This window comes from Salmo salar, chromosome ssa14 (assembly GCF_905237065.1).
Source record: "Salmo salar chromosome ssa14, Ssal_v3.1, whole genome shotgun sequence".
In the NCBI taxonomy this organism is placed as follows: Eukaryota; Metazoa; Chordata; class Actinopteri; order Salmoniformes; family Salmonidae; genus Salmo; species Salmo salar.
Genome location: NC_059455.1, coordinates 56,953,712 through 56,968,376, shown reverse-complemented (window position 1 = coordinate 56,968,376; position 14,665 = coordinate 56,953,712). Strand labels below are relative to the sequence as shown.

Sequence of the window (14,665 nt, the reverse complement as noted above, 5' to 3'; positions counted from 1 at the left end):
AGTGTATCTGTTTTATGTATTCATTTGGGTTCACAGGCTGAACCGAAGTCCCCTTATCGAACTGTTTGGTATGAATACGTGTACCGTTACACTATGTTTATGTTTTTTTTTTACATTTGGGTAATAAAATATTTAATCAGTCTTCCTCAAATGAAGGGGATGGTGACAAATTCTTAGCAAGTGGGGGGGAATCTGATTTCATTGCTCAACTCGCAGCTCACACTTCATTCTAAATAAAGGAAGTTAGTCTGCCCTGGAGCAGGTTAGTTCTGAACGATTCGTTGCCATAGAAATGTACTTGACCTAAAGATGAGCTATTTTCATGGTCCAGGTTATCCCGAGTTAAACTCAGAGTTGACCAAAGTTAACTCGCTAACGCCTCAAACCCGGTAGGTAGTATACCCTCTGTAATCTTAACACATATCTCACCTTTCACTTCTCCTTTGTTGTAGGGATTGAGTACTCTGCAGGAGGAGAGGGAACAAATTACCAACCCAAGTTTGACTCTGCCCCTTGTAAGATTGAACCTAAATCCTTTTTTTTGTTCGACACCTGGTTGGTTTGAAACCTACTACTCAGTATTTTTTTTTCCTTTATGTTCCTACAGGTGCCTGGAGGAGCGTGACAGAAGAGTGGGGTACTGAGGACTGGAATGAGGATGTGAGTACCTTTTTGCTATGCCTATTTATTGATTTGGTGGTGTGCCTGTTTGATGTATGACTTATTGATGTACTCTGTCTTTTGACAGATCTTATCTTTTGACTGTAAAAAAAAAAAGTCAAATAATGACATCACATTCATACACCTTGACTTTTTTACAGCCTGAATTCAAAATGGTTCAAAAATGATATTCTTTCTCACCCATCTACTGTAATGACAAAGTGAAAACATGTTTTGAGAAGGAAATACAGATATCTCACTTAAATAAGTATTCATCCCCCTGAGTCAATACTTGGTGGAACACCTTTGGCAGCAATTACAGCTCCATTCCATTTTTTTTTTTATCCTGGAAATACTCCCCAGTCCTTAATGATCACATGCATACCCATAACATGATGCATCCACTACACTCAATTAGGGCTGGGCGGTATACCGGTATTTATGCACGGACCAGTTTGGGTTTTTCTTTACCTTCTGTAACGGTATTTGAATGTTTGGTTTGTTAAATGTGATACGTCGTGTGTAACGTCCTTTTTTTTTTATAGTTTACCCTGCTACTTCAGCATGTTTGTGCAACAGTATCTTCTAAATCAAAGAGGAATAGGCGTAGCATGAATAAAGTTTTAATGTAGCCAAAGATTATAGGATCCCCTAGGAAACACTGAACATCACTTTGGTTCCTACCCTCTCACAATAACTCGTCCATGGCATTTTCATTCGTTGTCATGTCAAACACTGTATTCAAAGTGCCCACTATTTATATTCTAACTATAGAATTATAATAAACTTTCCATGATTCCAAAAGTTAACCCACGTGTTTTGATCTAAATCGCAATTGCAACATTTGGTTAAAAATAAGGCCTAGTATTTTAGCCCATATCGTGGCAGTGTGGAAATGATCTCAAATGGGTGCAGGAAATGCAGAAATTGATGGAAATGCAGGAAATTATTTTAGGTTGGAAGTTGAATTGAACAGTATAAAACAATCAATTGAGAAAGACCCATTGAAATAAGTAAATTTAGAGCTTTTATTAATCAAAAACATGTCAAACTGTCAAAAAAAATGAAATACCATATTTTGGCCATATTGCCCAGGTCTACACTCAAACTGCAATCCTCAATGAATTCATTAAATAGCAGAGTCCTAAACTGCCCTAGCGGTACCAAGGAATCAAGATGCAAGGAATTTTGTAGGTTATTCCAACAGTGGGGGGGCACTAAAACTAAAGGAGGATCTACCTTAACTTCCCTGGGCGAGCCACCCTAGTCAACAGCCAGTGGAATCGCGTGGCGCGAAATACAAATACCTCAAATGCTATAACTTAAATTTCTCAAACATATGAGTATTTTACACCATTTTAAAGACAAGACTCTCGTTAACCTGTTATGGCTAGGGGGCAGTATTTTCACAGCCGGATAAAAAAACGTACCCGATTTAATCTGATTATTACTCCTGCCCAGAAACTAGAATATGCATATAATTATTAGCTTTGGATAGAAAACACTCCAAAGTTTCTAAAACTGTTTGAATAGTGTCTGTGAGTATAACAGAACTCATTTGACAGGCCCAAAAAAAAGTGTGGTTAGATTAACGAGAGTCTTGTCTTTAAAATGCTGTAAAATAGTCATATGTTTGAAAAATGGAAGTTTTTGGATTTTAGAGGAGTTTGTATTTCGCGCCACACCCATCATTGGATATTGGAGCAGTTGTTCCGCTAGCGGAACGTCTAGATGTAAGAGGTTAATCTAACCACATTGTCCGATTACAAAAAGGCTTTACAGCGAAAACAAAACATTAGATTATGTCAGGAGAGTACCCTGCCAAAAATAATCTCACAGCCATTTTCAAAGCAAGCATATATGTCATAAAAACCAAAACCACAGCTAAATGCAGCACTAACCTTTGATCTTCATCAGATGACACTCCCAGGACATTGTTATACAATACATGAATGTTTTGTTCAGTCAAGTTCATATTTATATAAAAAAACAGCTTTGAACATTAGCATGTGATGTTCAGAATTAGCATACCCACCGCAAACTTCCGGTGAATTTACTAAATTACTCACGATAAACGTTGACAAAATAATTATTTTAAGAATTATAGATACAGAACTCCTTTATGCAATCGCGGTGTCAGATTTTAAAATAGCTTTTCAGCAAAAGCACATTTTGCAATATTCTGAGTAGATACATCACGGCTAGCTATTTTGACACCCACCAAGTTTGGGACAACCTAAACTCAGAATTACTATTAGAAAAATTTTGATTACCTTTGCTGTTCTTCGTCAGAATGCACTCCCAGGACTTCTACTTAAACAACAAATGCTGTTTTGGTTCTAAATAATCCATAGTTATATTCAAATAGCTCCGTTTTGTTCGTGCGTTCAGGTCACTATCCGAAGGGTGACGAGCGAGCGCATTTCGTGACAAAAGAATTCAAAATATTCCATTACCGTACTTAGAAGCATGTCAAACGCTGTTTAAAATAAATTAATATGCAATTTCTTTGTAAAATGGCGATAATATTCCAACCGGGCAACGTTGTATTCATTCAAAGTCTGAAGGGAAAAAAATGGAGACTTCTCATGAACACGCATCTCCAGTGTCACTGTCCCCAGGCTGACAACTCACAAGTTCTCCTGCTGTTCTTCGCCCAGAGACAGCAGACACCCCATTCCACTTTCTGGCGGCTTTAGAGAGCCAATGGGAGCCTTAGAAAGTGTCACGTTACAGCAGAGATGCTGTATTTTTGATAGCGATGCAACAGAAGGACAACAAATTGTCAGACAGGGCACTTCCTGTATGGAATCTTCTCAGGTTTTGGCCTGCCTTATGAGATCTGTTATACTCACAGACACCATTCAAACAGTTTTAGAAACTTTAGGGTGTTTTCTATCCAAATCTACTAATTATATGCATATTCTAGTTTCTGGGCAAGAGTAGTAACCAGTTTAAATCGGGTACGTTTTTTATCCGGCCGTGCAAATACTGCCCCCTAGCCCCAACAGGTTAATTGGTTGAGACCAGGGGGACCTTGAGTTAACCAGTCCTGTGAGTGGGTTTGGTAGCTCATTTTACACGTTAGCAACAAAGTTAAGTCATTTGGAAGCTTGTGTATTATGGCTTCGTAATCAAAAAGAGTAATGAATTGATCTACGGGACTTTAATGAGGACCAGCCAACCTTTTGATACAGGATGCAGTGGTGCTTATTAAAACTGTCACTAGGGATAAAACGAATAGTGCTATGGTAGACCACATCCAGAGGTTTATGAGTAGTGGCTGCTGAAATCTGGTAAATGGTGTCACCATAATCAATAACTGGCAGGAAAGTTGACTGTACAATTTGCTTCCTGCTATATAGGGAGAGGACAGATCTATTTAAAAAAAAAAAGCCCACTTTTAAATCTTAGCTTTTTAATTAGCTCATCTGTATGTTTTAAAAACATTAAGTCTATCAATCCAAATGCCCAGATACTTGCAGGCGGGTACCCAATCAATGGAAGATCCATCCAATTAATAAATATGTAGTACATCTGAAACATTCTTGTGAGAACCAGAGAACATAATGTATTTAGTCTTATCCCCATTATGTTAAACCAACCAGGGCTTTCTAAACTCGGCAAAAAATAAACGTCCTTTTTTTAGGAACCTGTCTTTCAAAGATCATTCGTAAAAATCCAAATAACTTCACAGATCGTCATTGTAAAGGGTTTAAACAGTTTCCCATGCTTGTTCAATGAACCATAAACAATTAATAAATATGCACCTGTGGAATGGTCATTAAGACACTAACAGCTTACAGACGGTAGGCAATTAAGGTCATAGTTATGAAAACGTAGGACACCAAAGAGGCCTTTCTACTGACTCTGAAAAACACCAAAAGAAAGATGCCCAGGGTCCCCGCTCATCTGTGTGAATGTGCCTTAGTCATGCTGCAAGGAGGCATGAGGACTGCAGATGTGGCCAGGGCAATAAATTGCAATGTCTGTACTGTGAGACGCCTAAGACAGCGCTACAGGGAGACAGGACAGACAACTGATCGTCCTCGCAGTGGCAGCCCACTTGTAACCACACCTGCACAGGATCTGTACATCTGAACATCACACCTGCGGACAGATACTGGATGGCAACAACTGCCCGAGCTACACCAGAAACGCACAATCCCTCATCAGTGTTCAGACTGTCCGCAATAGGCTGAGAGAGGCTGGACTGAGGGCTTGTAGGCCTGTTGTAAGGCAGGTCCTCACCAGACATCACTGGCAACAACGATGCCTGTGGTTACAAACCCACTGTCGCTGGACCAGAAAGGATAGGCAAAATGGGCTCTTCACTGACGAGACGCGGTTTTGTCTCACCAGGGGTGATGGTCGGATTCGTGTGTATCTTTGAAGGAATGAGCGTTACTCCAAGGCCTGTACTCTGGAGCGGGCTCGAGGTGGAGGGTCCGTCATGGTGTCACAGCATCATCGGACTGAGCTTGTCATTGCAGGCAATCTCAACGCTGTGCGTTACAGGAAAGACATCCTCCTCCCTCATGTGGTACCCTTCCTGCATGCTCATCCTGACGTGATCCTCCAGCATGACAATGCCACCAGCCATACTGCTCGTTCTGTGCGTGATTTCCTGCAAGACATGCATGTCAGTGTTCTGCCATGGCCAGCGAAGAGCCCGGATCTCAATTGCATTGAGCACGTCTGGGACCTGTTGGATCGGAGGGTGAGGGCATTCCCCCCCCCCCAGAAATATCCGGGAACTTGCAGGTGCCTTGGTGGAAGAGTTGGATAACGTCTCACAGCAAGAACTGGCAAATCTGGTGCAGTCAATGAGGAGATGCACTGCAGTACTTAATACAGCTGGTGGCCACACCAGATACTGACTAGATTTTTACCCCCCCCCCCCCATCTAAAAGAATGGAATTAAGAAATATACATTTTACATTGGCGTGGCATTGACTAAAATACAGTAGAATAGAATACAGTGTATATACATATGAGACGAGTAAAGCAGTATTTCAACATTTAAAGTGACTAGTGATCCGTTATTAAAGGGGCCAGTGATCCCAAGTGTCTGTGTATATTACATAACCGGGTGGAAGCTGGCTAGTGATGGTTGTTTAACAGCCTGCTGTTTTTCAGGCTCTCGGTCCCAGCTTTGATGCACCTGAATGATAGCGGGGTGAATAGGCTGTGGTTCGGGTGGTTGAGTTCCTTTTTGTGATGTTTTTGCCCTTTTTGTGACATTGGGTGCTGTAGGTTTCCTGGAGGCCAGGCATGTGCCCCTGGTGATACATTGGTTCAGATTGCACCACCCTCTGTGGAATCCTGCAGTTGTGGGCGGTGCATTTGCCGTGCAAGGTGGCGATAGAGCCTGACAGGATGCTCTCAATTGCATCTGTAAAAGTTTAGGAGCCAAATTCCTTCAGCCTCGTGTTGAAGAGGCGCTGTTGCGCCGCCTTCACCAGATTGTCTGTGTGGGTTGACCTTTTCATATCAGTGATGTGTACACCGAGAAACTTGAAGCTTGTTTCCAGCCTTCAACACCTGGGTGCGGCCTGTCAGGAAGTCCCAGTTGCACAGGGCCGAATTCAGACCCAGGGCCCAGAGCCTAGTGATGATCTTGGAGGGTACTATGGTGTTGAATGCTGAGCTATAGTCAATGAACAGCATTCTTACATGGGTATTCCTCTTGTCCAGATTGGATCGGGCAGTGCGATGGCGATTGCATTGTCTGTGGCTCTTGGGGCAGTAAGCAAATTGAAGTGGGTCTAGGGTGTCGGGTACAGTAGCGGTGGTATGATCCTTGAATAGCCTCTCAAAGCACTTCATGATGACCGAAGTGAGTGCTACGGGGCGGTAGTCGTTTAGTTCGGTTACATTTGCCTTCTTGGGTACAGGAACAATAGTGGACATCTTGAAGCAAGTGGGACCAGCAGACTGGAATAGGGAGAGATTGATTATGAAACACTCCAGCCAGCTGGTCTACGCATGCTCTGAGGATGTGGCTAGGGATGCCATCTGGGCCGGCAGCCTTGCGAGGGTTTACGCGCTTAAATGTCTTACTTACGTCAGCCACGGAGGAGTGCCCACAGTCCTTGGTAGTAGCGGACCACGTCGTTGGCACTGTGTTATCAAAGGTGTTTAGTTTGTCCGGAAGCAAAACGTCAGTGTCCGCGACCGGGCTGGATTTCCATTTGTAGTCTGTGATTGTCTGTAGACCCTGCCACATACGTCTCGTGTCTGAGCTGTTGAATTGCAACTCCACTTTGTCTCTGTACTGATGTTTTGCATGTTTGATTCCCGATACGGAGGGAAGAATTACACAATAATTCAGTTTTGCTGCCATTTAGTTCATGCTTTCTGGTTTGGGTAGGTTTTAAGTCACACTGGTACAACTTCTCCTATATACTTCCTGATGAACTCAGTTACTGTATCAGTGTATTAGTCTGTTATTCTCGGAGGCTACACAGAACATATCCCAGTCTGCGTGATCAATACAATCTTGAAGCATGGATTCCGATTGGTCAGATCAGAGTTGAATAGACCTTAGCACGGGTATTTCCTGTTTGAGTTTCTGCCTATAGGAAGGGAGGAGCGAAATGGACTCGTGACCAGATTTGCCGAAGGGAGGGACTTGTAGGCATTTTGAAAAGTTGAGTAGCAGTGGTCCAATGTTTTTCCAGCACGAGTACTACAGTCAGTGTTAGAATTTTTGCATCCTTTTTACTTTTTTGCTTTGTTTCAATCCCCAGCTACAATGAATGTGGCCTCAGGATACGTGGTTTCCAGTTTGCATAAAGTTCAGTGAAGTTCTTTGAGGGCCTTCGTGGTATTGGCTTGATGGGGGGGGGATATACATGGCTGTGACTATAACCGAAGTGAATTCTCTTGGGAGGTAATATGGTCGGCATTTGAGGTATTCTAGGTCCGACTAACAAAAGGATGTTATCACAATTCATGCATTAACCTGTTATGGCTAGGGGGCAGTATTTTCACGGCTGGATAAAAAACGTACCCGATTTAATCTGGTTACCACTCCTACCCAGTAACTAGAATATGCATATACTTATTACATATGGATAGAAAACACCCTAAAGTTTCTAAAACTGTTTGAATGGTGTCTGTGAGTATAACAGAACTCATATGGCAGGCCAAAATCTGAGGTTTCATTCAGGAAGTGGCCTGTCTGACAAGGTGTTGTTCTTCTTGTCTCTGTTTATTGAAGAGTGAGGATCTTAGCTGTCCCGTGACACTTCCTACGGCTGCCATAGGGTCTCAGAAGGCGGTAAAAAGCTGAATCGTGGCTTTGCAGGCTCTGGCTGAAACAAAGTAGCGCGTTTGGGTAGTGGCTGGTTACAGTACTGTGAGACTCAGGCTCGTGCCCGCGTCGACCGAAAGCTTTGTTTACTTTCCTCTGTTTAGCTAAATGGACATTCCCGGTCGGAATATTATCGCTTTTTTACGATAAAAATGGATTTTAAACAGCGGTTGACATGCTTCGAAGTACGGTAATGGAATATTTAGATTTTTTTTGTCACGAATTGCGCCATGCGCACGACCCTTATTTACCCTTTCAGATAGTGTCTGGAACGCACGAACAAAACGCCGCAATTTGGATATAACGATGGATTATTTTGGACCAAACCAACATTTGTTATTGAAGTAGCAGTCCTGGGAGTGCATTCTGACGAAGACAACAAAAGGTAATCAAACTTTTATAATAGTAAATCTGATTTTGGTGAAGGCTAAACCTGCCGGGTGTCTAAATAGCTAGCCCGTGATGCCTGGGCTATGTACTTAGAATATTGCAAAATGTGCTTTCACCAAAAAACTATTTTAAAATCGGACATATCGAGTGCATAGAGGAGTTCTGTGGATTCTATAATTCTATAATTCTTAAAATAATTGTTATGCTTTTTGTGAACGTTTATCGTGAGTAATTTAGTAAATTATTAGCAAATTCCTCCGGAAGTTTGCGGGGGGTATGCTAGTTCTGAACGTCACATGCTAATGTAAAAAGCTGTTTTTTGATATAAATATGAACTTGATTGAACAAAACATGCATGTATTGTATAACATAATGTCCTAGGGTTGTCATCTGATGAAGATCATCAAAGGTTAGTGCTGCATTTAGCTGTCTTCTGGGTTTTTGTGACATTATATGCTAGCTTGAAAAATGGGTGTCTGATTATTTCTGGCTTGGTACTCTGCTGACATAATCTAATGTTTTGCTTTCGCTGTAAAGCCTTTTTGAAATCGGACAGTGTGGTTAGATAAAGGAGAGTCTTGTCTTTAAAATGCTGTGAAATAGTAATATGTTTGAAAAATTGAAGTTTTTGTATTTTTGAGGAATTTGTCATTCGCGCCACGCCTATCATTGGATATTGGAGCAGGTGTTCCGCTAGCGGAACGTCTAGATGTAAGAGGTTAACCAAGGATTACATCAGTTTTTAACCCTTAGTTTTTTTGTGTGACACATGTTTATCTGCAACAGAGTTAAACAGGGGGGGGGGGGAAGGGGAAACAATTAAGGGCATGATCTGAGTCGATGCAAGTCACTGAACCCCAGAAAAAAAATAAACCGTTTGTCTAGCGCTCATCTTGCGTGCTCTCTCTCCCTCTCTCTCTCTCTCATCTGTAGCTGTCAGAGACCAAGATCTTCACAGCCTCCAGTGTGGTCTCCATGCCACTCCCCCAGGAGAATGTCACCATCACTGCAGGACAGAGGTGGGTGGGCCTGACGCGTAATGCACACACCCACAGCCATTCACTCTACAGTCATGCTATCACACGTGTCTTTCTATCAACAATTTGGTCAATTTATGACATTGGCTACATTTTTAAAAGGTTCAGAATAAAAATGCGTTTTATACAGTTCCACATGTTTTCTTGCAGGAATATATGCAAATTGGCCCATAACTCCACCTATACAACAGGCCTAGCACAATGCATCCTTTTTTAGAGAGCGAGATGATGGTAACATCACGTTAAGTGTTATAGGCAGCATTGCAAACTGCAGTATTCCAAACCTATTTTTTTAACTATTACTATGCCTGTCGAGATCCACTTGACTGGCTGGCAGAGCGTGTGCCCATGAGAGATTTGGTGAGTCTTTTTTTGCGTGCATGTGTCAGAGTGGAAGAGAGAGGCCTAGGCCAGATGTGAGGGTATTGTTACTAGGTCACCTCTTCATAATTGACTAGTTAAAATGTGATACTTTGTTTTATTTCTAATTGTAGTTCTAATTATACATTTCCCATTGCAGTTAATGGAACATTGCAATTGATTATTTGGTATTACTTTATTCAATTGTTACAACCTCTCAGTTCTGAATAAAACATGAGTATATGTTAACATGACCACTTTACTTTAAATTTTGGGGGGGGGTTCTGTATGTACAAATTAGCATATTAAGTACCTGATTAGTATAAATTGTGTTTTAATTTCATAAATTGTAAAAAACTAAGTTTTGCATAAAGCATAAGTATTTGTTAATATGACCACCTTTCATGTTTGGTCTTAAGTTAGTGTAGTGATGTATTCTGTACTGCCACATTTGCATAATATTGCATTTTCATTTAATAAATGTTACTTTTATTTACTTTTATTTGTTCTACATCAGACCTAAAACAATATGACAACCCTATCTTCAGCTATTGGACAAAAAGTGTTTAAATTAATAATTCAGACCGGTGATTTGGTGCCATTTTTGACTAGAGATTAACATTTACCTTTTCTGATCACTTGAAAATAAGGTCTCAGCCATGGTAAGGCCTATTCTCATCAAATGAAGTGTTCGGAGTTCCTGAGAAGCTTCTCTCTTTTTAATTTTTTTATTTGTATTTAACTAGGCAAGTCAGATAAGAACATTCTTATTTACAATGACGGCCTAGGAACAGTGGGTTAACTACCTTGTTCAGGGGCAGAATGACAGATTTTTACCTTGTCAGCTCGGGGATTCGATCTTGAAACCTTTCGGTTGCTGGCCCAACACTCTAACTACTAGGCTACGTGGAATAAAAAGTAAAACACCAGAACAACAGTTTCATTTTGACCTCTAACTCCCTATTAATATATACTGAACAAAAATATAAAAAAACAATATTTTACTGAGTTAGTTCATATAAGGAAATAAGTCGATTGAAATAAATGCGTTAGGCCATAATCTCTGGATTTCACATGACTGGGAACACTGAGATGCATCTGTTGGTCACAGATCAGAAAAGTATCAGTCAGTATCTAGTGGGACCACCATTTGCTTCATGCAGTGCGCCACATCTCCTTCGTATAGAGTTGATCAGGCTGTTGATTTGTGGCCTATGGAATGTTGTCCCACTCCTTTTCAATGGCTATACGAGGTTTCTGGATATTGGCAGGAACTGGAACACGCTGTCGTACATGTCGATCCGGAGCATCCCAAACATGCTCAATGGGTGATATGTATGAGTATGCAGGCCATGGAAGAACTGGGATATTTTCAGCTTCCAGGAATTGCTTACAGATTCTTGCGACATAGGGTCGTGCATTATAATGCTGTAACATGAGGTGATGGCGGCGGATGAATGGCACGACAATGGCAATGGGCCTCAGGATCTTGTCACGTTATCTCTGTGCATTCAAATTGCCATGGATAAAATGCAATTGTTTGTTGTTCGTAGCTTATGCCTGCCCATACCATAACCCCACTGCCACCATAGGCCACTCGGTTCACAACGTTGACATCAGCAAACCGCGCGCCCACATGTGATCTGCGTTTGAGGCCGGTGGGACGTACTGCTAAATCTAAAACGATGGAGGCAGTTTATGGTAGAGAAATGAACATTAAATTCTCTGGCAACAGCTCTGCTGGACATTCCTGCAGTCAGCATGCCAATTGCATTCTCCCTCAATAGTTTAGACATCTGTAGCATTGTTGTGACACAACTGCACATTTTAGTGGCCTTTTATTGTCCCCAGCACAAGTTGCACCTGTGTCATGATTATGCTGTTTAATAAGCTTGTTGATATGCCACACCTGTCAGGTGGATGGAATATCTTGGCAAAGGAGAAATGCTCACTAACATGGTTGTAAACATAGACATTTCTGGGATCTTTTATTTCACCTCATGAAACATCGGACCAACACTTTACGTGTTGCGTTTATATTTTTGTTCAGTTTATATTACAACTTAGACTGCCATAAATGCAAGGACAGAGAAGTTGTTTTTTTTTGTCACTATTTTGGACAGCTCTGTCAAGACACCAACCATGAGAAAGCGTTAAACACGTTTTAAATCGACTCGTGAATTGTATTGAACATAGCGACGTTCCCTTCTTAAAATGTATGTGATTGCATTAAGATTTTTTGGGACAGATTATTATCAGTGATGTAATGTAACAAGTTGTCCAGCGTAAGAAACCCTCAATGGTACCCTAGTTTATAGGAAGACCCATATACATGCAACCACAACTCCTCATCCACTCACTGAAAACCTTGCATTGTGTATCCTAACTCATGTCCATGTAAAACACTTGTCTTAAACATCACCAAACTCTGTAGTCTAGTCAAATATCCAATGTTTTTTTTCACTTTTACTGAGTGTAGAACATTCAAATTTGTAATTCAAGCACTTCTGGTGTTGACTATGATTTTTCAGCTCTGTAGTACGTTTTGGGGTGGATGAAACATAATATCACATATACAATCAATTTGCTAACGTGAGTCAGAACAACACCCGTTTCTCAGACCCTGTGATTGGCTAGTGTCGTGTCTAGGGGTTGTACTTGTACCTAAAGCTGCCTCACGCTACAGAAGCAGGAGATGGGCTCCTGCTCTGTGGGCTGTTCTGGCTCGGACAAGGCTAATTACTAACTCTGACCTCTGTCCCCTGCAGGATTGACCTGGCAGTGCTGCTGGGGAAGACTTCCCCGTCCTCCTCTGAGGCAGAGGCCCCAGGCCCCATAGAGGCCAGCCAGCCCCCCTCCCTCCCCCAGTCACTTGTGTTCAGCAACTCCAAGCAGCCGCTGTCCCAAACCACTTCCAGCAGCACCTCGTACACCCAGCATAGCATGGTGAGCCCACAGGACACAACTGCCTTCACCCTATTCTACAGTTTTAGTGACTAAAGTGTTGTACCAAAACGTTATGATACCAACATTTATTTTATACTTTAGTATTGTTTCATGATACTACCAAATTTTTCAGCCCTACCAATCAAAATAACATGTTATAAAATGTTAATAAAGTCAGTTTTGTTTATAAATTCAGTTTAAAAAATGTAAGCAACAGCCACTTGTCTCTTGTATGCGCCGGTCCAGTAATATCCACTTCACTTACATACGCATATCATATCATATCTCGTGTGGGAGCTGTAATCAGCCAGCCAGCATCCTCTTCCAGCCATCACTCACCTGCTTCTCTCTGTCTGCTCTTCCTGCACATCTATTCCTCAATCAGTTTTTAAAATCTAATTTAGCTGTGATGGTGAGCGGAGATGTAGTCACTGAGTCTTCTGTTACATTTGTGTATTTGATACATTAGAGCAGGGTGCAGAGCGAGCAAAGTTGATGCATTGTGTAATTTCTTCTCCGATATAACCAAGAGTACAGGCTAGTTTTAGTAGGCTTTGCAAGTACGCTGTCACGCAGCCTCTGAGTGCCAGGGAGGACAAATAGAGTACAGCAGTGTGACAGACATGCTTGTAGCTTTACAGCAATGAAAACGGCTTGTCTCTAGCTCAAACTGTAAAAATAAATTACCCTTATTATCAACGCCATCTTTTTTTCTTCCTGTGGGATTTCGCACGTAACTTCACAAACCATGTCGCGGGCTGTTTTAAAATAGTCCTGTGTTTGGTAATTATTGGTTTGATCAAGAAAGTTCAGTCATGCTGCCTAGCTAACAACCTGCGAACTTGGCAGTAGGTCTAAGCAAATTTGATTGGCTGAAGAAAGGAAAACAGTCTGCTTCACTAATTAGATGTGCTTCAAAGGTAGGATTCATATAGGCCTAATGTAAGCCTAAACTATAACTTTTTTTCCCTTCTGGTACTCCTTAAATTCTGTTTGGTACCTGTTTGTTTTAAGCTGGGAACAGTGCGTGTGTGAGGAGTCTGTTTGTTTACTGAAGAGTAAAGGTTTCATGCAGTATTTTCCCCTTACTGCCACAATGACATGCAGATCATTATGCATGTATATCCCTTCCCCTCATTCCTCCAGCCATATCACAGGTAGGCATTTACAAATATGAGTAAAGCGGCAATTCTATGATGTATTCTATTATACAGTGTGAAGTTAAATTCTATGTGTTGCATTGAGTAGACGTGTGAATATCAGTGACAAGTTTTGTGTAGCACATAACGTTTAGAAAACGGGAACACGCGTTGGGGGACAGGGCGAACAGGACGCTAGGCCACTCAAATTTTCCACGTGTTATGGCGGTACTACTCGGTATCGTGTTACTTGGCCTGGTATGTGAAGTGTTTAACCTGTCTGGGCCAGTGGGACGCTTGCGTCCCACCCTAATCAACAGCCAGTGGAATCGCGTCGAGCTAAATGCAAAACCTCATAAATGCTATAACTTCAATTTCTCAAACATATGACTATTTTACACCGTTTTATAGATACACCTCTTCTGAATCGAACCACGTTGTCCGATTTCAAAAAGGCTTTACAGCAAAAGCAAAACATTAGATTATGTCAGCAGAGTACCCAGCCAGAAATAATCAGTCATTTTCAAAGCAACTAGCATGCATCACAAATACCCAAAACACAGCTAAATGCAGCACTAACCTTTGACAACCTTCATCAGATGACAGTCCTAGGACATCATGTTACACAACACATGCATTTTTTTGTTCGATAAAGTTCATATTTATGTATAAAAACAGCATTTTACATCGGCGCATGACGTTCAGAAAATCTTTTCCCTCAAATGCTTCCGATGATCAGCGCTACAATTTACAAAATTACTATTCGAAAACATTGTTAAAATGTAATATTGTCATTCAAAGACTTATAGATTAAC

General features: G+C 41.3%; 1 protein-coding gene across 9 annotated transcripts in view; it reads left to right on the top strand.

Annotated features, from left to right (window-relative positions):
* The window catches only part of LOC106570114 (ubiquitin-associated protein 2-like), a 56,914-nt gene that overhangs the window by 19,910 nt on the left and 22,339 nt on the right, over nucleotides 1-14,665 (top strand). For all 9 annotated transcript variants that reach the window (XM_014142131.2, XM_014142139.2, XM_014142134.2 and 6 more), the window contains 4 exons: nucleotides 453-515; nucleotides 608-660; nucleotides 9,302-9,387; nucleotides 12,534-12,711. In XM_014142131.2, the coding sequence (XP_013997606.1) occupies nucleotides 453-515; nucleotides 608-660; nucleotides 9,302-9,387; nucleotides 12,534-12,711 (380 nt within the window). The remainder of the gene's footprint in view (nucleotides 1-452; nucleotides 516-607; nucleotides 661-9,301; nucleotides 9,388-12,533; nucleotides 12,712-14,665) is intronic.